Genomic DNA, 26,037 nt, shown 5'->3' on the forward strand with positions numbered 1-26,037 from the left:
CCTATGAAAGTGGGAGGCTCATATCATAAGCCAGTCTAGTTCTGTTTTACATTTTGACATGACAGGAGAAAGAAAATTAGTAGTGAAATTCAGAGTCTGAGCCATTGCTGTCCACCAATGAACTTTACATCCAAAAAGGGCTCTGCTTCAGATTCATTGAGAGACTTGGACCATGGCACTCGACCTGCTCTATTGGCTCCATTTCCCCTGCACTCGTATTCTCCAAATACTGCATGCCTATAAACACAGATAAATACAAAGTTCAGGCCTGCTCAACTTTTCCAAACTGATTAGAATCTAAGGGTGTGTTTGGAGATTAAAGTGTTCTTACTGGCGCCTAGAAGGTAGATTCCAGTCGGTCCAACCTTTAGGATCTATAATACCATCAATATCACATTTGGAGTATATAACCCTTGAATACTCTCCCCAAGCCCTGCCCAAAAACACTCTGCCACTTCCACTTATTTTACAGTTGACAAAAGAGAAACCAGTATCCTGATATACTGAGTTTCTGTGCTGAGCTGCTATTGCTCCATATCCTTTGGCTACTGAATGAAGTGTACAATTCTGTTGAAACATTAAAGAAAAAAGACCTATCAGTCTAAGTAATAACCAGTCTTTGTAACATCTAGTAGGGAATAGTAGTACCTTATAAAGTGATCTGGCATTGCCACAAATGAAATCAACAGATCCTTGAATATAACACTGGTAAAAATAATGAGATCCAGCATCATCTAAAAGTGTGTCCTGTGATCCCAATATCCTTACTCTATACAACACTGCTCTATCACCCGTTAATCTCAGCGCTACTGCCTGCATTCCAACACCTTCTGGCTCTGGAACTATGGTGTTCTGAAATCGTAAAGTAACCGTGTCAAGTCAAACATTGTCATTTCATTCTCTGGTCAATTGTATAAGTAGCTAGTACCTCGATGGTGATACCCGTGGCGCAGAAGTAATCTGATTCTACTGTAACAGTTGCAGTTCTAGAAGTGCCTAACTTAGACCCAAATTGGTCCGTGTCAGAGGCTTTGTCATGCCCAGTAATAATGGTTCTGGCCGTTTGGTTTTGATCACCAACTAATGAAATGAATGGCTTCGACGCTGGTATATGCACCTTTTCTCTGCATGTCACAATATTAATTAGATAGCCAACGTTAACCAGACATCACAAGCTTGGCAAAGTGGTGTAAATTTATTATCTCAACTCCACTTGTATGAGAGTTTCTCTGGGGTTGTAATGGTTCTCAAAATTGTACTTCTTGTCTAAAATGATGTTTATTTCAAATAGTTCAGTTAATATTATTATTTTTCAATATATTACGAAGTGGTTCCAATGACACTCAGGGGCGGAGAGAGAGTTTTACCTAAGGGTTCGAACGAACACAATAGCTTTTTCCTTAGATATTGTATTTTTATTAGAAAATTTATTAAATATGTATAAATATTTAATCGCAAACCCATTAACTAATGAGCTATGGGTTCCATTGCAAATTCAGAACCTATAAACTTTAAATCCTGGCTCAACCTCTGATGACACCCGAATGCCTCCGCCATTCACACGTAAAACAAGATTTCAATAGAATGGATACTACTACCATTGCGTTATGGGCTGACAGAAATATAGAGTACTACGTTCTTGTAGATTAAATACGATTGTTTGTTCTTTTTTTTTTTTTTTTTTTTTGTGTGTGTGTGTTCTTTTTTTGTGGCTTTGTTAAGTGGGTTGGTGGGGATGACCCACTACCATTCTATTAACTGTCAACCTTCTCTACTACCCTCGTACTCAAGCTTAATTTGGCTTCAAACCAGTCAAAATAATACTGCAAAAACTGCATATAGGAATCAATACTTACACTTTCAAGATTTGTAAAAACAACAAAATTAAGGGTAATATTAATATCCTAACAAAAGCTCAAAGGAATTGATCACAAGAAAAAGTTGCAAATTTGAAGAGAGCCTTGCTTGAGCAACGTAAAGTTATGCATGTATGATCTATAGGTCACGGGTTCGAGCTGTGGAATTAGCTATTAATTCTTGCATATCAGGGTAGGGTGCATACACTACACCCCATTGGAGTATGGCCCTTTCCGAACCCTGCATAAATGAAAGATGCTTCGTACACTAGTCTGCTCTTTTAAAAGGTGCAAATATGATAAAATACGTAGGAAAAATAATTACCTGTAAGTTCCGGGATGAATGTAAATTATAACTCTTCGAGAATTATGAAAAGGCACCTTGTCAACTGCACCTTGTACAGTAATTGAATCTCCTTTACCTTTCTGATCAACCACTATGACTCTTTGAGAAGTACGTGATCGTTCATCCTTCAAACTCAAAGAACTAAAATCCAGTTTGATGTCATCCCACGTAATATAAGAATATTGAGCCAGACTTATATCAGCACAAATCAAGAAGAAAATCGCAACCCAAATGCTAAAATCACTTAAATTCATCACGATAGCCAGAAATTGTTGGTAAGAAAAAGAAATGAAGATGGTAAACAAGAGGTGTGGGCAGACAAGGAAGAAGTGAAGGCAATAAATATAAGAGCGTGGTTGGTTTTATAGTACTACAACGTAACTTTTTATAGTACAAAAATTCTTCCAAGAATGCATGTTATAATATGCATGTTACATAAAGTCCAAGAACCATACTAATATATAGAAATAGAATTTAAGAAAGATATAAGGAAAGGTGATTAAGTAAAATTACTGAGATGTAAAGAGTGATGGGGTAGTTTTTGTTAAGGAGTAGTTATGAAATTCCAAGATTCATCAAGAGGTGTGTTTTGCAGATTGTGTGTATATATATAACCGTTATGTTTCTAAAGCTAAAAGCACATTCTCTTTTTATTGTTTTTTTATTCCCAGTGGTTTAACTATACCTGGAAATAAAGAGTCTGTAGTGTTACAGATTGATTAGGCCGTGATTTTAGAATCACATGTTCTGTTCATAACTGGCGCCTTTGTTCCGAAACTAAATTCTTTTTCGGAAAAAGTATGTCTATTCACATTCCATTTCCATATTAATTAAGAGTGTAACTTTTATATACTGATGTTGTTAAACCATCATCTATGATAACCTAAAAAATAAAGCGAGTAACCGACTACACCATATTAAAATATATTGATAATTTATAACTTTACACCATATATAAGTGAAACAATTAACTAAGGAAAAATGTATAAATTCTTTTACATTGACCGTGCATACAAGTTAAATCAATCAATTAAGGAAAAAACTAACTTGGTGGATATTACAGTGCATCTTAATTATATACAGTGACAATGTTAAAATTTTTTACAACAATGATTGTTACTTATCATTTAATTCGAATTAGCAATCAATGATTGTAATATATATATATATATATATATATATATATATATATATATATATATATATATATATATATCTTTAAATTAAAACATAGAAGGTGTAGACGTCAATCTTCAACATTTTTTGAAGTACTAACATTTTAGGAATGCACATAAGGGAAGACAATTTGTCCTTGTATTTGTCTGGATTGTTCATAACTTCGCCAGAGCTCGCTCGTTCAGATAATCGGGTCCAAATCCGGATAGAGGAGGAGGGTCGGTAGATGACAGTTAGCATAAAACTAATCAATTCATGACGATATTGGTCAATGAGGATTCATATAGCTGACAAGTCTATTTGAGATCAAAGCGTTGTTGTTATATTTGTCTCGAGTGTTCATATAATTATAAAGAAATTTTGGTTTAATTCAAGGTTTGTCCCCAACCTGTCTTTTCTTCGTAAGATCATGTATACCCGTGGCTAGCTAACTGATAGCTCCTCTGCTTCAATTAATGGTACCCTGGAGCTATTTATCAGAAAAATTTGAGATGAGATCACGTGATGGTGTTAGGATTTGGTGTTTTTAGGTGAACCACTCTAGTGTTCAGTTCTTTGCTTTTGAGAGGGACTCAGAAGCTCATGCAACTTGTACGTTCTTATAAAATGGATATTTCTGTAACGGTACAATGAATTATTTATTTTAGCCGGCTAAATTTATTTCTAGCTGGTATACATAAATTATATATTTATCACATACAATTGTATACTTATTATACATTGATTACACATATATTACATATCTTAGTTTAAACGGTTGGATGTACGGCAATTTAGGCAAATAAGTTTGATTTTCTTCTGCATGGATCTTTTAATTTGTTGTGTTACATGACTACAACCACCAAAAGATGTGGTGGAGTGGATGAGACTGTTCTTCCCTTAACCAGAGGTCTCGAGTTCGAGCCCTGAGTATGAAAAAAATCTTTGGTAGGGAGCGCTTCCTCCCGAATGGGGCCCTACGCGGCACGAATTCGGATATAGTCGGGCTCCAATGAGGGTACCGGATACCGAATGGAAACCAAAAAAAAAGACTATAAACCTAGTTGCGGTCACTTGAGATTGCAGTCTAGCTTAAAGTGAATGATATTTTACGCAAGGATTTACCATATACTAAACACTAATAGCATGAAAAATTGTACACTAACAGATTACTTAAGGGTAACTAAAGGTTTTGTCAACTGAAAAATAAGGCAGGTAAATCTACTACAATTGCTTAAAACACACCGAAATTCTTTTATATTGTCCGTGTATACAAGTTAATTAAATTCTTTTGCATAAATGCAGCACACAATGTTCTAGTTAAAAGACACTTAATCATGAGTAAAACCTGAGTCTTTTCACTACTGTGAGTGCATATAAGTTAATCCTTCGTATAAATGTAGCACATGTTCTCGTTAATAGACATTTAAACTAAAGTAAAACCTCACAATGTTTGTTCAAAATTGTTGCACTTCTCAATGTCATTATGAAACTAGACTCTGAGCCATTGCTCTCCGCCAATGAATTTGGTATTGAAGAAGGGCTGAGCTTGGGTTTTATTTAAAGATTTAGACCATTCCACTCGACCTTTTCTATTGGCTCCTCTGCCCCTGAACTTGTACTCTCCAAACACTGCATGCCTACAAACCACAAAATAAGGCTCAGATTTGAATTTAGTTTTCTTTTTACAGCAACTATCTAAATTAAAAAGGGTTCAATATATACATTGACAAATAATGACTTGCCAATTGCAAATATCAGTAGTTATCTTTTAGATGACCTTCCAAGGTGGAGATTTGTTGAAGTTTGGCAAAATGCCAAAGTCCCACATCGGTTGGGAGTTAAGTTTGGGGGGATTTTCCCCCTATAAAAGAAGGCCTAATATTTAGGATTGAAACACACCTCTCATTTGCCTTCTCATCTGTTTAAGGCATTTGTATTTTCTCTCTTTAGTATTATTTCACTTGTATTTTTGGAGTGAAATAAAATATTGGTTGTGTCCGAGGAGTAGGCAAATTAGCCGAACCTCATAAATTCTGGTGTTTCCTTTATTGTTGCTTTATTGTCTTATTTATTATTTGGTGGCTGTCATAATTTTTGGTATAGTAGTTGTGACTTATTCACACTATATACATTTGGCTTCCGCAACAATTGGTATCAGAGCCAAGGTACTGTCTAAGTATGCTCTGTGGTTGCAGCATAGTCTGATCTTCCACATCAGAAAAGATTTATCTTGGTAACTGAGTCAAGGTTCTGTCTGAGTATGCTCTGTGGTTGCAACTTAGTCTGATCTTCCACACCAGAAAGGAAATAATCTTGATTTGTGTCGTCAGCTATTAAATAATATTTGTGTCAAAGATGGGAGACAATAAACAAGAAGAATCTACATCAAGTGACAACAATACGTCATCATTGGCATCTTCGCTTATGACAAGAATTGTGTCAAATGCGAAATTTGCGGTAGAAATTTTTGACGGGTCCGGACATTTTGGGATGTGGCAAGGCGAGGTTCTAGATGTCCTTTTTCAACAAGGGCTAGATCTGGCCATTGAAGAAAAGAAACCAGATGTTATTGGAGAAGAAGATTGGAGAATTATCAACCGTGTTGCTTGCGGTACCATTCGATCCTATCTTGCTAGAGAGCAGAAATATCCATACACAAAGGAAACTTCTGCAAGTAAATTATGGAAAGCACTGGAGGATAAATTTTTGAAGAAAAACAGTCAAAATAAATTGTACATGAAGAAGAGACTGTTTCACTTCACCTATGTTCCTGGTACCACGATGAATGAACATATCACCAGTTTCAATAAGTTGGTCACAGATTTGCAAAATATGGATACAACTTATGATGATGGTGACTTGGCCTTGATGTTGTTGGCGTCACTTCCTGATGAGTACGAGCACCTTGAAACTACTCTACTCCATGGAAATGACGAAATTTCTCTCAGAGAAGTTTGTTCGGCTTTGTACAACTATGAACAAAGAAAGCGAGAAAAACAGAAGGGCGGAGAAGGAGAAGCACTATTTGTGAGGGGTCGTCCTCAAAGTCAAATGAGGACAAAGAAGGGAAGATCCAAGTCAAGATCCAGACCCAGCAAAGATGAATGTGCCTTTTGTCGAGAAAAGGGGCACTGGAAGAAAGACTGTCCGAAGTTGAAGAATAAGGCCAAACATAACAATGGAAAGGCCATTATGGATTCAAATGTAGCTGATTGTGATGATTCAGACTTCTCATTAGTTACAACAGAGTCATTAACATCATCAGACATATGGTTGATGGACTCGGCTTGTAGCCATCATATGTGTCCCAACAGGGACTGGTTTGTGGAATTTCAAGAAGGAGAATATGGAGTCATCCACACAGCGGATAACAGCCCTCTTACCTCATATGGCATTGGTTCAATACGATTAAGGAACCATGATGGAATGATCAGAACATTAACAGATGTTCGATATGTACCGGATTTGAAGAAGAATCTCATCTCTGTGGGAGACCTGGAATCAAAAGGGTTTAAAATCATTGCAGAAAATGGAGTGATGAGAGTATGTTCCGGTGCACTAGTGGTAATGAAGGCTAATCGGAAGAATAATAATATGTACCGCTATTGTGGCAGTACAGTTATTGGGACAGCGACAGTGACATCCAGTGACGACAAAGAGGCAGAAGCAACCAAGCTATGACACATGCGCTTGGGACATGCTGGAGGAAAATCCTTGAAAACTCTATCAGATCAAGGATTGTTAAAAGGAGTCAAGGCTTGCAACTTGGAGTTTTGTGAGCATTGTGTTAAAGGGAAACAGACAAGGGTTAAATTTGGTACAGTGATCCATAATACTAAAGGCATTTTGGATTATGTACACTCTGATGTTTGGGGTCCTTCCAAAACACCTTCATTGGGTGGGAAGCACTATTTTGTAACCTTTGTTGATGATTTTTCTCGAAGAGTGTGGGTGTATACAATGAAAAACAAAGATGAAGTGCTGGGAATTTTTCTCAAATGGAAGACGATGGTGGAGAATCAAACAGGCAGGAGGATCAAGTGTATTCGCACAGACAATGGAGGTGAATACAAAAATGATCATTTCAATAAGGTCTGTCAAAATGATGGCATCGTCCGACACTTCACTGTCAGACATACACCACAACAGAATGGAGTGGCTGAACGTATGAACCGGACCTTGCTGGAGAAGGTACGGTGTATGTTGTCCAATGCTGGCTTGGGCAAAGAATTTTGGGCTGAGGCAATTACATATGCATGCCACCTCATTAATCGTCTACCACCTGCTGCTATTGATGGCAAGACACCATTTGAAAAATGGTATGGAAAACCTGCTGTAGATTATAACTCTTTGCACGTGTTTGGCTCAACTGCATATTATCATGTGACGGAGTCAAAATTGGATCCAAGGGCAAAAAAGGCTATTTTTATGGGAATTACTTCTGGAATTAAAGGATATCGCTTATGGTGTCATATGACAAAGAAAGTAATATTCAGCAGGGATGTTACCTTTGATGAATCTGCTATGGTAAATAAGGTAACAGAAGATACCAAACAAAATAAAGGTGCTTCTAAGCAGGTGGAGTTTGAGGGAAAATTTATTTTTCCTACACAAGAAGCAGAGGAGGAAACAAATGAAGATTACCCTCTGGAAGGAGAGCCAGTAGAGGAGATTGCAACTCAGGAACCTCAACAACAACTTGAATCAATAGCAACCAGCAGGCCAAAAAGAACAATAACGAAACCTGTTCGTCTCATAGAGACGGTTGCTTGTGCAACCTCAATTGTAGCTGATGATGTTCCTACCACTTATAAAGATGTTGTCCAAAGTTCAGAAGAAGATAAGTGGAGGATTGCCATGAATGATGAAATACAGTCCCTTCATCAGAATCATACATGGAGATTGGCCAATCTCCCGAAGGGAAAGAAAGCAATTGGGTGCAAATGGGTATTTGCAAAGAAGGAAGGATTTCCTAACCAAGTAGATGTTCGCTACAAAGCAAGATTGGTGGCCAAAGGATATGCTCAAAAGGAGGAATTGATTACAATGAAGTATTTTCTCCAGTTGTAAAACATTCCTCCATTAGAATTATGTTGGCTTTGGTAGCACAATTGGATTTGGAACTAGTTCAGATGGATGTAAAAACTGCGTTTTTACATGGAAACTTGGAGGAGGAAATCTACATGACTCAGCCAGAAGGATTCAAAGTTGCTGGAAAAGAAAATATGGTGTGCAAACTTGAAAAATCGTTGTATGGATTGAAACAATCTTCTAGACAATGGTACAAGCGATTTGACGAGTTTATGTTGCGGCAAGGGTACAAGAGAAGCAAATACGATCATTGTGTGTATTTGCACAAGCTTAAAGATGGTTCCTTTGTATATCTTCTCATATATGTTGATGATATGTTGATAGCTTCCAAGAATTCGGAAGAAATTGATAAGTTGAAGATTCAACTGAAGAAGGAGTTCGAGATGAAGGATTTGGGTGAGGCAAAGAAAATTCTTGGCATGGAGATAATTAGAGATAGACGTTCAAAGAAACTCTGTTTATCTCAAAAGGAATATTTGAAGAGAGTACTTTAACGTTTTGGCATAGATGACAAGACTAAGCCAGTTAGTACTCCACTTGCTTCCCATTTTAAGCTAAGTACTATTATGTCGCCAATGGATGAAGCTGAACGAGAGTATATGTCAAAGGTACCATACGCAAATGCTGTTGGTAGCTTGATGTATGCAATGGTTTGCACAAGGCCTGACATTTCACAAGTTGTTGGAGTTATTAGCAGATATATGCACAATCCAGGGAAGGAGCATTGGCAAGCTGTGAAGTGGATTCTACGGTATATTCATAATACTGTAGATGTCGGGTTAGTTTTTGAGCAGGAAGACAATCAGTCTGTAGTTGGATATTGTGACTCAGATTTTGCGGGTGATATGGACAAACGAAGATCAACTACTGGTTATGTGTTTACTTTTGCAAAGGCACCAGTTAGTTGGAAGTCTACTTTGCAGTCAACAGTTGCTTTGTCTAAAACAGAGGCAGAGTACATGGCTATTACAGAGGCTGTGAAAGAGGCAATTTGGCTTCAAGGATTGCTAAAGGAGCTTGGTGTTGAACAAAAAGGTATCACAATTTTTTGTGATAGTCAAAGTGCTATTCAATTAGCGAAGAACCAAGTTTATCATGCAAGGACGAAACACATTGATGTTCGGTATCATTTCGTATGAGAAATCATAGAAGAAGGTGGAGTCACGGTGAAGAAAATTCATACTACGGAGAATCCTGCTGATATGCTAACTAAGGTGGTGACTGCGATCAAGTTTCAACATTGTTTGGATTTGATCAACATTGTTGAACACTGAAGATTGAAGATGAAGACACAACCAAAATTTGTTATTGAGAGAGAATTGAAAATGTGGAATTTTGCCAAGGTGGAGATTTGTTGAAGTTTGGCAAAATGCCAAAGTCCCACATCGGTTGGGAGTTAAGTTTGGGGGGGATTTCCCCCCTATAAAAGAAGGCCTAATGTTTAGGATTGAAACACACCTCTCATTTGCCTTCTCATCTGTTTAAGGCATTTGTATTTTCTCTCTTTAGTATTATTTCACTTGTATTTTTGGAGTGAAATAAAATATTGGTTGTGTCCGAGGAGTAGGCAAAATTAGCCGAACCTCGTAAATTCTGGTGTTCCCTTTATTGTTGCTTTATTGTCTTATTTATTATTTGGTGGCTGTCATAATTTTTGGTATAGTAGTTGTGACTTATTCACACTATATACATTTGGCTTCCGCAACAAGAAGTTCTCGAGGATTAAAATATCAACCTTTCGTTTATGTTGTACTCTAATTGATCGGCGTAGTCTGCATTTCTACGAGAAGTTGTTTCCGCGGCTAAGACGCGTGACCTCCTGGTAATGTAGTAAGTAAGTTTTGGTTAAACTCAATTAAAAGTTGATTTATCTTACTTCCGTCTAGATAATTGGTTCCAATCAAACCATCCCTCTGGAGATATAAGCCTATCAAAATAGCAATTTGAGTATATAATCCGTGAATATTCTCCCCACGCTCTGCCTAAAAGGATACTGCCACTTCCACTGATTTTACAGTCAACAAATGAAAATCCAGTATCTTCATCAGCTGAGTTTCTTTGGTGTGCTGCAATTGCTCCGGATATTCCTATATTGTCTTCGGCTACAGAATAAAGATCACAACCCTGTTACAACAAATAACAAAAGTCGCAATCAAATCTTGAAAATCTCCACCATCAATAAATAGATTAATCGGAGTCTCAAATCAAGAACCTGATATAGTGATCTAGCATTGCCACAGATGAATTCAACAGATCCTTGAATGTAACATTTGTAAAAATAGTGAGAACCAGACTCATCTAAAAGGGTGTCCTGTGATCCCAACATCCTAACTTTGTACAACATTGCTCTCTCTCCTGCTAATCTTAATGCCACTGCTTGCATGTCATTGTATTGAGGCAACGCGACCACAGTGTTCTGAAAAAGAAAAGAAAAAGAAAACGCGATTGTCCTAATCAGAGGCAAAACTAAAGTGTTTTCTATAGATTCAACCGAACATATTGCTTTCTGCTCAAGTTATATACAGATGCCTAAAGAATTTAAAATATGTACTCATAACAAGATCATGCGACTCATTCTGAACCCGTTGACTCTAAATCTTAAACATCAAAGTCTTTTAGTAGTACCTCAATGGTGATACCAGTTGCACAAAAGTAATCTGATTCAACGGCAACTGTGGCTGTATTGTAAGTGCCCAACACATTCCCATTTTTGTCCTTGTCTCTGCATATATCAAAATTTTCACAAAAACAGACAGCTAAATCTTATATAATGGGACCAAGATATTGGACTGAAAGAGTGAAAGTAGGATTCTAAGTAAAAATATGAACTCACCCGTATATCATGGGCTGAGAAAAAAATCAACATGGGAAGAAGAGGCATACGAAAATTGTAACTGTTCATTTTTCTAACTATATTGTACCTTATAACTACACTGTTTGACTTTATTATGGACTTTTGAGTCCTATAACTATCATATCTTTTAGGGTCCGAAAAATCCTGCTTCACTAATTTCTCAAACAACTAATGCTAAAAATAGTGAAGAAAACAACAAATACAATATTTTGGTCGGGGAACATACTTGTATAAACAATTTATTAAAATCTAACCAAAATTGAATATATATCCCACAAATATCACAGTTGAGTTTTACACCTTTATTGCTTATTTGCATAATTTATATGTTGTTAAGCATATGCATAAATAGTTTTAAAAAAAATTCAAGAAATGACAATGGCGGTCCAATTTGTTTTACATAATATTAGTGTATAATTAAGTTTAATTTTTATTAGTAAAGTAGTAGGAAATACCTGTACGTTCCGGGACGTATGAAAATTCTAACCCTTTGAGAATTATGGAGAGGGACCATGTCAACTGCACCTTGAGCTGTAATAGAGTCTCCATTACCATGCTGATCAACTACGATCACTCCCTGAGACTTGCGTGATCTTTCATTTGTCAAATCTAAGGAATTATAATCCACTTTAATATCATCCCACGTAATGTAACGTTGAGCAAAAATTACTCTTGTATTTGCCAAAAATAGGAAGAATATTATCAAACTCCAAATGTCGATGAAGTTTCTTAAGTTCATGCTGAAATTAAGCCAAGATTTGATGGTGGGTATTATGAAAAATATGAAAAACAGAAGACGACGTAAAGAGGCGTGGGCAGGTAAAGAAAAGGTGATTGTAATAAATACCAAGAGCGTGGTATGTTTTATGTTTTTATAGTGTTACAGTTTATTAAGAGTGAAAGTAGTAATTTGCATGTTAATGGAGTGACTGAAGTTTGATATAAGTGAAGGGAAACTTGTAGAGACAAAAGAGAAGCAGAAGGAAAATGAGATATGTGAAGAATTTACTAGTAGAATAAGAACGAGGTGAAATTAAGTAAAAGGAGGACACTTAACGAAGTTGAGAAGTAAAAGGAAACGGTAATTGATAAGAGACAGATGTAAACACTATGTCTCAATCTTAGTCAAGTATCAGCGTTCACATAGGGTTCCGAAAACGGCCGCATGGCAGTCTACCCTATATGGCTAATTCCACTGCTCGAACTCATGATCTATATATCACACAGAGACAACATGCCCGTTGCTTGAAAGATCCCCTTCAATCTTAATAAGCAAAAAAAAAAAAACAGATTTAACCTCAGAATTATAAGGTATTATTACAAATTCACTAGTAGTTCTCAAACTCATTCAAGCATAAGATTCCTACCACTCCGAATTTATTAGTAAACCGATAATGGATTGCCAAAATATTACAGAACTGCAGCTTTAAATCCCCAATAAATTAGCGATTGATGAATGTACTCAAACTTTGTGGAGGAAATTTTAAAATATATAACCAATTAAACAACATTAATTATGATCACACTACCATGCAGCATAAAACAAATTTTATATGATATTCACTATAAGGTATTTGACTAAGTAATAGAAGGGAAAAAAAGAGTATTTTGATTAGAAGCAGAAGTGGTTTTTGAGAAGTCAAAAAATTTAGCTTCTCCTCAAAAATATCTTTTGAAAAAATACTTTTGAGAAAAATATATTTAAAAGTATTTTTTAAAAGTATACCCAACATTAATTGCTGCTCAAAAGAGCTTTTCAAATTAATTAGTCAAATACAATTTTTTTAAAAATTATTTTTGAGAAAAATATTTTGATAAGCTGATTTTAGAAGCTTGGCCAAACAAAGTTATTCGTTTGTGTCCATTAGTGGTTAGAAACCTACTTGAGAACTCCAAATATTAACCTTCACTTTGTCAGGTTTAGCTACTATCAAATGTGTAAGAATTTTTTACAATATTAATGTTTATAAGTTAAATGATCAGTTGAAAAAGAAAAACTATAAATTTCGAGAGTAAAGAATAGTTTGAGGGCTCATTAAAATGGGCTTCATCTTAAGTGGCCGAAATTTCCAGCCCTAACTCAATCAAAGTTGGCAGTGATATGGCAGAATTGATTTATTTGTGAAAAACTAAAAATAATACGGGCTAGCCAGTTTTCGGATGGGTAATTGAAAATAGCCAGTATTTTTAAAGTAGTTGAAACATACCACTATTTTACTGGAACATAGAAAGTTCCCGCATAATATGCTGGATTATGGAGCTCATGTATATAAAGTTTCAGTATATTATGTTGGAACAACAGCTGATCACGCCCAACTATGCCGTATAAAAAGAATTAAGCAGTCGTTGCAAATAAAATTCGGTTTACCAGTTCGGAGTCGAATCCCACAGATAACTAAGGCTTAGCTAAAGTTGTTCAATATCGCTCAGAAACACAAGTCCAAACAATTTTCTAATTATAAAGATTATAATATTTATTTTTATCTAATTACCTAACAAATACTAGAAAGCAATAAAACCATCAATTAACAGGACAAGAATTGGAGACAAGATTACAGATGTCTAGAGTTATGATTTTCCCTATTGTCGAATTCCTTTCCGCTACGTTATTTATAAATTTGCCTAAGTCTTCTCTACCAATCATGAGCACTCTGACCGTTGTAACTCTCTCTCGAGTAATTACCACAATTTACTAGACATATTCTCCCGAATTACGCTAGCTGACATTAAGTATGGCTCACTCGGATCGCACCAAAGGTTTCGTTATCCCAAATCCCATCTTTAAACCCTTTGTATTGATCCCTCATATACGTTAGAAGTGATGTTGTTCAACAACTAACTAAATATGCACTCTCTCCCGAGTAATACACACAAAATAGGCACAGTCGATTGAGAGCTCTTCAACTAACCACAATATAAACGTAGTTGAACAAATAGAGAAAAAGCTACAGCAAATCTATATTAACGTAACAGGAAAATCATCCTCCAATAGGTTCCATCAAAACCCTAGATAACAAATTAGCTATTCATAATAGTATGCATAACTACAATACTAGAATTCATAACCAATAATGAAAATAGGAAGAAGGAAGTGAAAAACTCGTAGAAGAATTCTCCGCCTTGCTCCTAGTGTGTTCTTGCCTCCTTAGGTCGAATCTCGAGTCTAATGTCGGTCTCTTTGTCCAATCTCTTGTCTGTCTCTACCGTCTGTCTAAAGTATCTCAAAAGTGACGTTTTTAGGTCTATTTATATGTGTAGAAAGACCTAAACATTTAGGCCAAGTCCTAGTCAAACCAGGAGACGAATTAAGTTTTCAAAACTCGGATTGGCTCTGGCCCCAGGCCTGGCGTTGCCAGCCTCAGCCTGGCTTTGGCTGGCCTCGCTAGGCTAAAGACTGGTTTCGCCTGGCCTTTGGCTGGACTCGCCAGCCTAAAGCCTGGTTGAGCTGGCCTTTGTCTGGCCTCTCCTTTTTACTGTTCTCGAGCACACTTTCGACGTTAAGTATCCCTTTTGCTCTACTTTCATTTCCAATTCACCGACACATAAAATAGACTCCATTACGTACAAATAAAGCGTAATTTATCATTAAAGCATGTAAAATACAAGGTAAATCATGTACGAAACTATGGAATTATAGCCACACATCAATACCCCACACTTAAACATTGCTCGTCCTCGAGCAATCGAACTACACTTATTTATTTATTTATTTATTTAAGCAAAAAGCAACTATATGAGATAAATGAATGGGTGAAGGGAAAAGATTCCCACCTAACATTTCATTTCTTCAGCTGTTATGCCATGTTGACAGTGATTTAGGTGCTCCATCTTACAATAACCCACACCAAAACCGCAATGATAACACTCAACAACATTTGATCTGGAAACTAGGACCTGTCTTATGCTAATTCATCTTGGAGATCAATTCATTGATGTGATCCTCACGATTTCCTGAATCGCCGCCATCCTTGTATCGCCTCTTCTTTCCCTGCAAAGCTTTCTCTGGCTTGGTGAGAGCAAAGCGGCATAGAAAGCTAGAGAACTACACTTATAGACACAACCTTCAGCACTTTATTTTTATACAATTGAGGCACTCAACACCAATGACCATGGTTTATAGCAACAATTAAACTCTAGTATATGCAATCACATACACTTCCCTTTTCTTATGCCTTACTTCACAAATATTCATAACAAAGACAACATGCTCCTAACAATCCTAGCCTCAAAAACCAACTCAATGTCACAATGCATTCATGGCTTGAATACCCAACATCATAGAGAGAAGTCTAATAACGTTACCTATCCCTCGTGGAACCATGTGCGCTCACCACAAGAATAAGAGAGTAAGTTGAATTCACATATTCAAATCAAATGCTCAAATATATTTTAAGGACTCATATATAGGATATCGTTCACTCTCACAAAAGAAGTCACATGCATGCAATTAGTACCATAGGCTTGCTCATAATGTAAATCTCTACAAATGTAAGCTCACTCGATCTAAAATCAATTAGGACTTTTTCAAGGTTGTAATGTGGGCTAAGGAGCGGGTAGTATATATTTAGGAATAGTGATTCACCCTCCTAAGCACTTTACACATCACTTAATAATCTTTGTGCGCAAATTCCTCAATCCCCTTCAATTTCACAAACTAAATCATCCCTAACAATGTACCCTTCTTCTTTAAGCACTACTTTAATTCATACCCACTAACAAGAACAAGACAACAATTAATCTCTTTTTTCTTTTTTTTTTCCTTCAGATTTTCTCTCTTTTTTTAATTTCCGCTAGTGAGGTATTATTTTACAAAACAAGTGCACATTTCTTCCTTTCATTGGTTTTACTCGAAAGCCACCCCACACTTGCCCTTACTTCTTCTAGTGCTCATTTTACAATTAAAGTGCTTTAAGAGGTAAAAGCATCAAAAATATCAATTAAGAACAAAAAGGGTATAGGTTTGTAATGTGGGTGCCAAATAAAAGTCTATAGGCTCAAAAAGGTTAGCTAGGGACAAATTTTATTTGTGATAGCGATAATGCTCGAAAAGACATCAAAGAAAGCCTAAAAATAATTTTTCACACTGAGCTTCACCTAAACTTTCGCTTCAACTCACATACCGGGTAAGTTCTAGACACAAGTACAATACATGAACTACACAAAATCTCACCACACGTGGCACATGATTCACTAAGGACGGTCTCATTCCGATTCTCAAACTAATGCAAGTATTCATATAGCCACAAGATATTAAATATTAAGCACAAAGTGAACATAAGTCAAGAAAATGAGACGTAGGCGTCATAAAACATGCTATCCAAATAACCAAGGCATCATAAGCAACTTTAGCTCATAGGGAAGATACTACACATGCCAAAGCCTAAATATGCTACTATCAAACAAGTCAAAGGATCCTAGGAATCTCATCTTTCTTCCTCTATTTATTTCCTAATTCTAATATACTCTAAAAATAAAAAAAATAAAAGGAAAAACTACTACCCGGTTCTACCCGGTTCAAGCAGAACCCTTGAAAAAGAACCACAATACAAAAAGATCAAGGGGGAATTACTACACTACCTACCAAGAAAATCTTTTTTTAGACTTAAATCCCTCAAAGTATTGTCTAATAGATCCATCGTCGGCAAAGTCCAATAATTTTTTTAAAAAGCATTATTCAATTAAACTAACACAGCTAAAGTAGCATAGAAAGTCACTCAGACAATCTCCTCACCCCACGCTTAAAATTGTGCATTGTCCCCAATGCACACCATACTAATAAGAGGGTAAAAGGAACTCCCTGGAAGGCTAAAGGCCGAAGCACTAGCAGCTCATGTCGCGGTACGACGTGAATCACTTTCTGACTCTACTTCGAACTTATAAATTGGACCCCAAGTTTTAATTCTACTCTATGATCATGCTCTTGGGGCAATACAAATTGTTGTGAGCCAAAAATTAAATGATACTTTATGAACTTTTTGGCTTTCAACCAAGGAGTGTCACTTTGCCCAGTCGGCCTTGAAACAGAATATAGGGCTCATCTACATCTTCCTTTGACTCTTGCATTGGCTCATACAGATCAGTTTCCATTTTACCATATCAACATAATGTAGAGAAGTATTTGGAATGATGTCCAACGTGCTCAAATACCTGAACTTCAAGATTTTTAACCTCCTCAATACCAATCACACTAGAGTCAACTAAATTTGTATCTTCAACGTCCCTGGTTGACTCTAGTATTACTTCTTCAACATCGGCATCCTCAAATTCTAGCTGGATAGATTGTTGGTGTTCTACTCTAACCACCTCCATTAGTACCTCCTCGTATTTTTTTAAATCCTCCAATATAATGGCAATTTATGCAGTCAATTCATGCTCATATTGGCTACTATCCATAATGTCAACTTGTTGCGCTTTACAAGGTTCAATTAATTTATTCGCTTGAGCCTCCAAGTTGTGAATAGTTGCCTCTTGCATTTTTATCTGCAGTGGTTTCTTATCATATAGTTCCATGAAACACTTTAATATATCTTTGATCTTTTTTAGGTCAGCTTCCCAGGGTCCTTTGTTCCTATTAACTTCACCAGAAAAAGTAGAACCATCATAGTAAGGGGTTGGAGGACGATAAGAAATTTAAACACAAGCATAAAAGTGACCATCTTGACCACCACACATATCGCACACATTCCACACATAATGTAACGACCCGACTGGTCGTTTTGAGTATCTGCACTTTGCTCAGTATTTGAGGACTTGAGTATCTCTACATGATGTATTATGACTTGCGTAAATTGTCGGTATTGGTTTTTGAGTTATCCGGAATTGATTTGGAAGAATGAACTTCAAGATTTGAGTACTAAGTTGGAAGAGTTGACAAAATTTGGCCTTTTAGAATTTGACCTCAAAATGAAGTTTCATCAGTTCCGTTAGCTTTGTTTGGTGATTTTGGACTTAGGAGTGCGTCCGGATTGTGATTTGGAGGTCCGTAGTTGAATTTGGCTCGAAATGGCAAAAGTTGTATCTTTGGGTAGTTTGATCGAAAGTGGACTTTTTGATATCGGGGTCAGATTTCAATTCTGAAAGTTGGAATAGGTTCGTAATGTCAAATGTGACTTGTGTGCAAAATTTGAGGTCAATCGGAGGCGATTTGATAGGTTTCGGCATCTGTTGTGGAAGTTGAAGTTTTAAAGTTCATTGATTTTTACTTGAGGTATTATTCGTCGTTTCGAGGTTGTTCTGTGTGATTTGAAGCTTCGAGTAGGTTCGTTTTATCATATGGAACTTGTTTGCAAAGTTTGGCACCATTCGGAGTTGATTTGGTATGGTTCAGACGCTCAGTTGCGATCCTAGAAGTTCTTGAAGTTTAGTTTGATTTTCATGCATTTTGGCGCCCGATTTGTGGTTTTAGAAGTTATTTTGATGCTTTGAGAGCGTAAGCAAGTTCGTTTTGTGTTTTTAGACTTGTGTGCGTATTTAGTTTAGAGCCTCGAGGGCTCGGGTGAGTTTCAGATTGGTTTCGAAATGTTCTTTCATAGTTTTTGATTTCTGGTTCTGGTTTCTTCGCATTTGCGATGTTCTGGTCGCAAATGAAGTCCATTGCATTTGCGAAGAAACCTCGCATTTGCGAAACCTGGGCGGTTGGGAAGCTTTTTGCATTTGCGATGAATCAGCCGCATTTGCGAAGTTTTTGTCGCAAATGCGACCTCAGCAGAAATTCTTCAGGTTCGCAATTGCAATGAATTTTTCGCAATTGCGGGGATCGCATTAGAAAACCTCCCGTCGCAAATGCGACATCTGCAACCTGTTTAGTGCTGAGAATTCTGAGTTTTTGCTTCATTTTTCATATTTTTGAACCCTAGCTTCGAGGTGAGGTGATTTTGATAGGGAATTTTCATACCAAAACATTGGGTAAATGTCTTTAATCAACTTCAAAATATATTTCATGATTTTATACAAGATTTAACATCAAATTCATGGGAAATCTATGGAAAAAATTGGGGATTTTGTCGAAGTTTTGAAAAATAAAAATTTGAGATTTAAGAGTCGAATAAGACTCGGATTTAAAAACAAAATACATATTTGTACTCGTGAGACCTACCTTTGGACCCGGGTTTTGACCGGGCGGGCCCGGAGTTTGACTTTTGTTGACTTTTTAGAAACTAAATAAAAATTATAGTTTTATTAATTGAAATTGTTTTCTCTTGCATTGTGTGTTGTATTCAAGTCATCATTGGCTAGATTGAGTTGAGCGGAGGCGAATTTGTAGAGGAAAAGGCTAAATTGAGTGTTGAGTTAGCCGAATTGAGGTAAGTGTTTTGCCTAACTTTGTTGAGGGAATTTTTTCTCCTATTTTTCATGGTTTGCCACATGCGGGGGTGATACATCTATGAGGTGACGAGCGTATATGTATGTGTCAGGGTTAATCATGCCCGGGGTGGATTATGTTACATTTATGTTTGTAGAAATTTGTGACCTCTTGCTTCATGCCTTACTTGACTCTTAGATACCAAGAACATGATATTAAATGATTGAAATCAAGACTTAGCTTATTATAACTTGATCAAAATTGACGGAAATTCTGAGAATACATTGATGTGTCTAATTCGGTTATCTCTGTGCGAAATCATCACTACATTACTACGACCGATATTTTTGAGATACTAGACTATATAATTGTGTTGTGGATCATTTGTGAGATTTTTGAAAGTATTTGAATAATACGGTTTTTGAGGGTTGTTGAATCATTGTTGACTTGGAAGAGTGTGATTGGAAATTATTTGGAATATCTGTTAAAACACTCTCCTTGATGTCATTTATGCTTCCTGCTTGTTTGTCATTATTATACATATGCTTGGTAAGGAAGAGTGTAAAGCATGAATGGTGATGCCGTGCCACATTATTGAGAGTAAAAGCTCGAAGGATGATGACGTGCCATATCATTTGAGAGTAAAAGTACGAAGGGTGATGCCGTGTTATTTCATTTATATTGTTATGCTCTTAATATCGTGAAGTCATGGCACGAAGGGTGTTTCCTTGCAGGTGAGGACGAGAGACATGCATTATGATGTGATATCTATTTCTCGTGTATACGTTTGTGCCCTTACCTTGAGCTGTTATTGTCGTATTTACATATTTCGTGTGACTTGTTGTGACTGTCCGTACTTGACCTTTATCTCAATCGTTGTTGCACTGTCCATATCTTTTACTTGCTTAAATTGCAAATACCATGCCTATTTCCTCCTTTTATAATTATACTCATGTTGTATCTATTCTGTTGCACTTTAGTATAAGCCTTCCACTATGCTAGTCATTCATGCCCTTACTTGTTAACGTGTAAAGATCATGTGTTTCCTTCTTAATTGTTATATTTGTACTTAGGCCTCCAGTATGCTAATTAATTGAACTTGATATTCCTTATTTTCTAATTATTTTTATTACTCACGTGCTTTCCGCTTAGTCCTTTAATGTCACCCATATGTGTATCATTGTCCACTGTTGTTACTTGCGTATTTTCTACTTTATAATTCCTATTATTATGTTCCTGTCATATAGTTGGTTCTGTTATACGTTTATTTGGAAAGATGAGTTGAACGCACGAAGGATGTTGCCGTGCTAATTGAATTGCCATATAAATTTCTTTATACATGGTGGGGATGAGATAAAAGCACGAAAGGTGTTACCGTGCCATGTGATTTGACATTTTGACATTTTGGACATACTTCTCATACCGGGAAATATCGTATATATTTTACTATGGACCCTTTTTAGTAATTATTGACTGTCTCGCCGAGTTGTATATGATACTTTTATCCGTTATACTTTGAACTGCCTTACTGTTAATCTATTGTACAGGTTATAGCAATAAGCATATCTTTAACTAAAAGCCTTGTCACTACTTCGACGAGGTTAGGAAAAATACTTACCAGTACATGGGGTCAGCTGTATTGATACTGCATTTCTGCATGTTCAGTGCAGATTTTGGAGCGGAGTTACTGGTGACGTCGGGTGCTGATTCAGAAGATGTTCGTGCGTTTGGTTATAGCTGCCACTTGTCCTTCGTAGTCTAGATTATTGCTAATTTATTTAAGTAGCCTTCAAACAGAACGTGTATTTATTCGTATCAGTTTTGAAATTCCAAATCTTAGAAGCTTGTGATTCGTACTACCAGGTCTTAGGTGAATTTGTAAATGCTCAGTTATCTATTCTCTTTTCTATTATAACCTTAGTTGAGTTGTGTTTCTGTTAGTTGGCTTACCTAGCGGGTGGAGTTAGGTGCCATCACGACTTGTGATTTTTGGGTCGTAACACATAAGATTGAGTTGGTGCACATAACTCGCTCTCGAAAATATTTTGATAATTTTTCCATGGGTGATTTTCTTCACAATATGCATAAGGAGAATTAAAAGTAGAATTACCAACATCAAAACTCTCATAATTCCCAGATGCCATATTTTTAAAATCAATAAGTAAAACAAAATCAAAAACAAATCAATTATAAAAAATAAAAATAAAATTTCAAACTTGAAACCTAGCAATATATACACCTACAGCTACACCGTAAGTTCCCCAGCAACGACGCCAAAGTTTGATCACGCTCAACTATGCCTTATAAAAAGGACTTGTCACGACCCGGATTTTTCATCCTCAGGAGTCGTGATGACGCCTACTAGTAAAAGCTAGGCAAGACGACCATTTGAACAAATTACCTTTTTCCCATTTCAATTCTTTAATAAATGTGGATCAACAGTTTTAAACAGCGGAAATTTAAAACAAGCGGAAGAAATAATTAACCCATTTAAATAATTCCAACATGGTTTCTTAAACAAAAACAAACTACCCAAGACTAGTATCACAACTCTACAAACAGTCTAAGAATTCTACAAATAAGGTCCGAAAAATAAATGCAATATTGTTTCTGAATTACATGAGTGAAACAGGAAGAAAAGATAGAGGGAGACGGCAAGGCCTGCAGGACTACCTTGGATCTCCGTGTGGACTGAAGGCAACCACCCAAGCTAAGGTCCAAAAGCTGCTGCTCCGGGATATGCACATAGTGCAGAGTATAGTATCAGCACAACCGACCCCATGTGCTGGTAAGTGCCTAGCCTAACCCCGGCGAAGTAGTGACGAGGCTAGGACAAGACTACCAACTAAACATGTATAGTTAAAGCATATATATATATATGTAGCAAGTAATAATAAAGGAATCTAGTTGTTAGAGATAGGAGGGGACATGATGTAGGGGATATCATTTACCAACAGTAACTCTGAAGAAAAGCATAAAGAACAATCTAAAAGTCGCAGCATAAAGAATAAGGAAAACAATAATAAATCAATATCCACTTTTATCCATTACTTTTGCGGCGCGCAACCCGATCCAAATTATAAAAACACTATTGCGGCGTGTAACCCGATCCATATCATATATCACTGTTGTGGTGTGCAACCCGATCCAAACATAATATTGTTGCGGCGTGCAACCCGATCCAAATAAAATATTGTTACGGCGTGCAACCCGATCCAAATATAATATTATTGCGGCGTGCAACCCGATCCCAATATACAATTCAACATCAATCATAAAAGAGTCCAAGCAAGGGAACAATAAGGAAACAACACTATCCCGGCAAGGGAATCGACAGTATAAGTAAATACGTTCCGGCAAGGGAATTAGCTATAACCAAACTTATTCCAACATTTAACTTCACAAAGGAAACCTCAACTAGCACCAATACTCAACCATAAGCAATTTCCACGAGAATAATCATAATTCTTTCCCAACACAGAGAATCAACAACTTAGGCATTCGTAGTACTTATTAAGAACACAACGATTTCAATTAAGACTCACGGGCATGCTTGACACCAAGATATAGATACTCATCACCATGCCTATACGTCGTACTCAACAAATAACATATAGCAAATAGGACACAACTCCTAATCCCTCAAGCTAAGATTAGACCAAACACTTACCTCAAGCTTTCACGGCCAACTCAAGCCTCAAACACCACTTTTCCTTTAGAATTCGCCTCCAAATAACTCGTATCTAGTCTAAAATTGATTTAACAACATCAATAAATGCTAAAGATTTCATACCCAATGCTTAGTTATAGGTTTTCTATCATTTTCCCCAAAAAGTCAAAAATTGACTCCGGGCCCGCTTGGTCAAAACTCGAGGTTCGGATCAAAACCCAATCACTCATTCACCCACGAGCCTGAATATGGAATTAGTCTCGGAATCAGACCCCAAAATGAGGTCTAAATCCCAATTAATCAAAAGCCGTAACTCCACCCAAATTTCCTAATTTCTACCTTGAAAACCCTAAATTTTAGGATGAAAATTGATGAAATGCAATGGGAAATCGAAAGAAAAAGGTTTAGAATCATATATCATTGTTTTGGGGAAGAAATTGTTCTTTGAAAATCGCTTCAAGGCTCCCAAATTTTGAAAATATGAAATAAATGGGTTCTGCCCGTTTTTGGGTCCATTTGTTTATTTTGCTTTACTTTCCGCTGTATATTATATCACTGCACAAGTATATTCTGTAGTCTGGTCCTAGCCTCGTCACTTCTTCGCCGAGGTTAGGCTAGACACTTACCAACACATGGGGTCGGTTGTGTTGATACTACACTCTACACTATATGTAGATCCCGGAGCAACTTTTGGACCGTAGTGTGGAGGCTACCTTCAATCCACGCGGAGATCCAAAGTAGACCTGCAGGCCTCCGCAGGCCCTGGCGTCTCTTCCATTCCTATTTCCTGTTTCCTTTTCCTTTTATTTAGAAATAGCGTATTGTCATTTTCTTCAGACTTTGTATATAGTAATCTCTTAGACAGTCTGTGACACTGTGACACCAGGTTTTGGGTGGTTGAGACTTAAGTAATTGTAATAGATGCAGATTTCAGATGTTTAATTGTTATCTTCCGCTTAATTATTTAAAGTTCTGCAGTTTTTCCTGTTATTGCCTTATATTTGTTAAAAGGAAGTAATTTGATAATGAAGTAAGTAGTTAAGGATTGGCTTACCTAGCTCTTATTAGTAGGCACCATCACGACTCTCGAGGGTGGAAAATTCGGGTCGTGATAAAATCTGATAATCTTGAACACAATCATCATTATCCATAGTTGTTTCAGATATTGAAGAATTAGTTGAAGGAATATTTGCAGCTCCAACTGAATAAGCATCAACAATGTTAGCATAATAATTATATAAAGTTTGTAAATGTGTGTGTAGCTCAGAAATACAAGTGTTAATATCAGGAGTTTCAATTGGGCCAATATCCATATAAGTATATAAAACTCTAATTAATTGGCGACACTTTATCATTTTGACAGTATGGTTTAAAATAGCACCAGTTAGGTAAATATAGGGAATTGGGTAGAAATACTTTTTAAACTTACCTAACATAGATTCAACAACAGTATCATATCCTTCTTTCTGCTTCAAATTATGTAGTAAAAGAGAAATTTTAGCAATATGAACTAAACCATTTGAAATGGTAGATAATATGCTCCAGAAAACTCAAGTGTAGCCACATAAAAATTTTGTAAAAATTGTACAACATCATGAATGACTTCCCAAGTTCTATATGTTAAGAAACGGTTAGGATCGATACAATGAGAATTAGCAACTTCAGTTATAGGCATCTATATTTATAACAACATCTTAAGAACAAATAAGTATAATTCCACCTAGTAACTATTTCTTCAGGCATGAGTCTTGGTTTTAGTCCATAGTGTACACAATTTTTCTTAAATGTATTTAATCTAGCACTTCTATTATTTCCTTGAATTACACCAACAGCTCTCCTAACTAAAGTAATTTCATTTCTAAATAATTCAAGGCCACTCTTCACAATCAAGTTATAAATATGACATGCACATCTAACATGAAATATTTCAGGAAGTGGTGAGTGTAGATGCAATTTTAATATTGTAATAGCAGCATTGTTGTTAGAAGCATTATCAAATGACATACACAAAACTTTTTCTGCAAGATTATAAAATATAGCAATTTCATGTATAGTATTACTTATAAATGCACCGGTATGACTTTGATCTTCATCATATTTAAAAGCAATAATATGTTTTTGCATACAAAAAATATCATCTATCCAATGACATGTAACAGTAAAATAATCATTTCCATTCACAGCACGACCAATATCAGAAGTAAGAGAAACTTTACAAGGAAGACTTGCGAACAAATAACGTATATATGACTGATATTGTCCAAAACGCCTAAAGATATCAGCTCTACAAGTACTTCTAGGAATACCTTTAAACATAGGGTTATAAATTCATTGAATATAAGTAACAAGATACGGTGAAGAAGCAAAACTAAAAGGTAAACAACCTAATTATTTTAGCTAATTCTTCCCGAGCTTTCTTAATATCGTATTTTCCAACTAACCCCCAGTACTCGGGTTAAGTCTTTGTTGTCTAGATGACTCATCTACTCCCCAATCAAGAGGGTGTTTCTCTTCCATATGCCTACAAAGTTGACCCGTTTCCCTCTTTTACCGGGCTCATGTTTATAATGTTCACTATTTTACATTTTACATAATTTTTTTGATCTTCTAGTCTTTCAGAAAACATCCAACACTTACTTCTTAATCGTCGATTCTTCTTAATAGAGAGATGAGGCCTACTTGTTGCACCCCTAACATTTTGAGCTTGACTAGCATTATCAGGTGTAGGTGGTGGTGTTTCAAGATTATCGGGTAATTGAA

General features: G+C 36.4%; 2 protein-coding genes across 2 annotated transcripts; both read right to left on the reverse strand.

Moving 5' to 3' along the window:
* Nucleotides 1-66: 66 nt before the first annotated feature.
* Nucleotides 67-2,627, reverse strand: LOC107819011 (pectinesterase QRT1-like). Its single transcript, XM_016645088.2, has 5 exons — nucleotides 2,182-2,627; nucleotides 929-1,124; nucleotides 649-852; nucleotides 332-567; nucleotides 67-237 (listed from the first exon to the last, which is right to left on the reverse strand). The coding sequence occupies exons 1-5, from the start codon at nucleotides 2,454-2,456 to the stop codon at nucleotides 90-92; spliced, it is 1,059 nt and encodes a 352-aa protein (XP_016500574.1). The 5' UTR covers nucleotides 2,457-2,627; the 3' UTR covers nucleotides 67-89.
* A 2,109-nt stretch (nucleotides 2,628-4,736) lies between these two features.
* On the reverse strand, nucleotides 4,737-12,271 carry LOC107824925 (pectinesterase QRT1-like). Its single transcript, XM_075223120.1, has 5 exons — nucleotides 11,761-12,271; nucleotides 11,077-11,173; nucleotides 10,664-10,867; nucleotides 10,328-10,575; nucleotides 4,737-4,997 (listed from the first exon to the last, which is right to left on the reverse strand). Exons 1-5 carry the CDS (start codon nucleotides 12,042-12,044, stop codon nucleotides 4,850-4,852), a joined length of 981 nt encoding a protein of 326 aa, XP_075079221.1. The 5' UTR covers nucleotides 12,045-12,271; the 3' UTR covers nucleotides 4,737-4,849.
* Between the last annotated feature and the right edge of the window lie 13,766 nt (nucleotides 12,272-26,037).

This window comes from Nicotiana tabacum, chromosome 10 (assembly GCF_000715075.1).
Source record: "Nicotiana tabacum cultivar K326 chromosome 10, ASM71507v2, whole genome shotgun sequence".
NCBI classification, from domain to species: domain Eukaryota; kingdom Viridiplantae; phylum Streptophyta; class Magnoliopsida; order Solanales; family Solanaceae; genus Nicotiana; species Nicotiana tabacum.

What these genes read in the sequence shown, in the direction of transcription:
- LOC107824925 (XM_075223120.1), bottom strand. Translation starts at nt 12,044, where the DNA reads ATGAACTTAAGAAACTTCATCGACATTTGGAGTTTGATAATATTCTTC. An exon ending in ATGCTAGATCACTATATCAG is followed by an intron (nt 10,576 to 10,663) that starts GTTCTTGATTTG and finishes TTGTTGTAACAG; the next exon opens with GGTTGTGATCTTTATTCTGT. An exon ending in AACCAATTATCTAGACGGAA is followed by an intron (nt 4,998 to 10,327) that starts GTAAGATAAATC and finishes TGTGGTTTGTAG; the next exon opens with GCATGCAGTGTTTGGAGAGT.
- LOC107819011 (XM_016645088.2), bottom strand. Translation starts at nt 2,456, where the DNA reads ATGAATTTAAGTGATTTTAGCATTTGGGTTGCGATTTTCTTCTTGATT. An exon ending in CCACGGGTATCACCATCGAG is followed by an intron (nt 853 to 928) that starts GTACTAGCTACT and finishes TTACGATTTCAG; the next exon opens with AACACCATAGTTCCAGAGCC. An exon ending in AATCTACCTTCTAGGCGCCA is followed by an intron (nt 238 to 331) that starts GTAAGAACACTT and finishes CTGTGTTTATAG; the next exon opens with GCATGCAGTATTTGGAGAAT.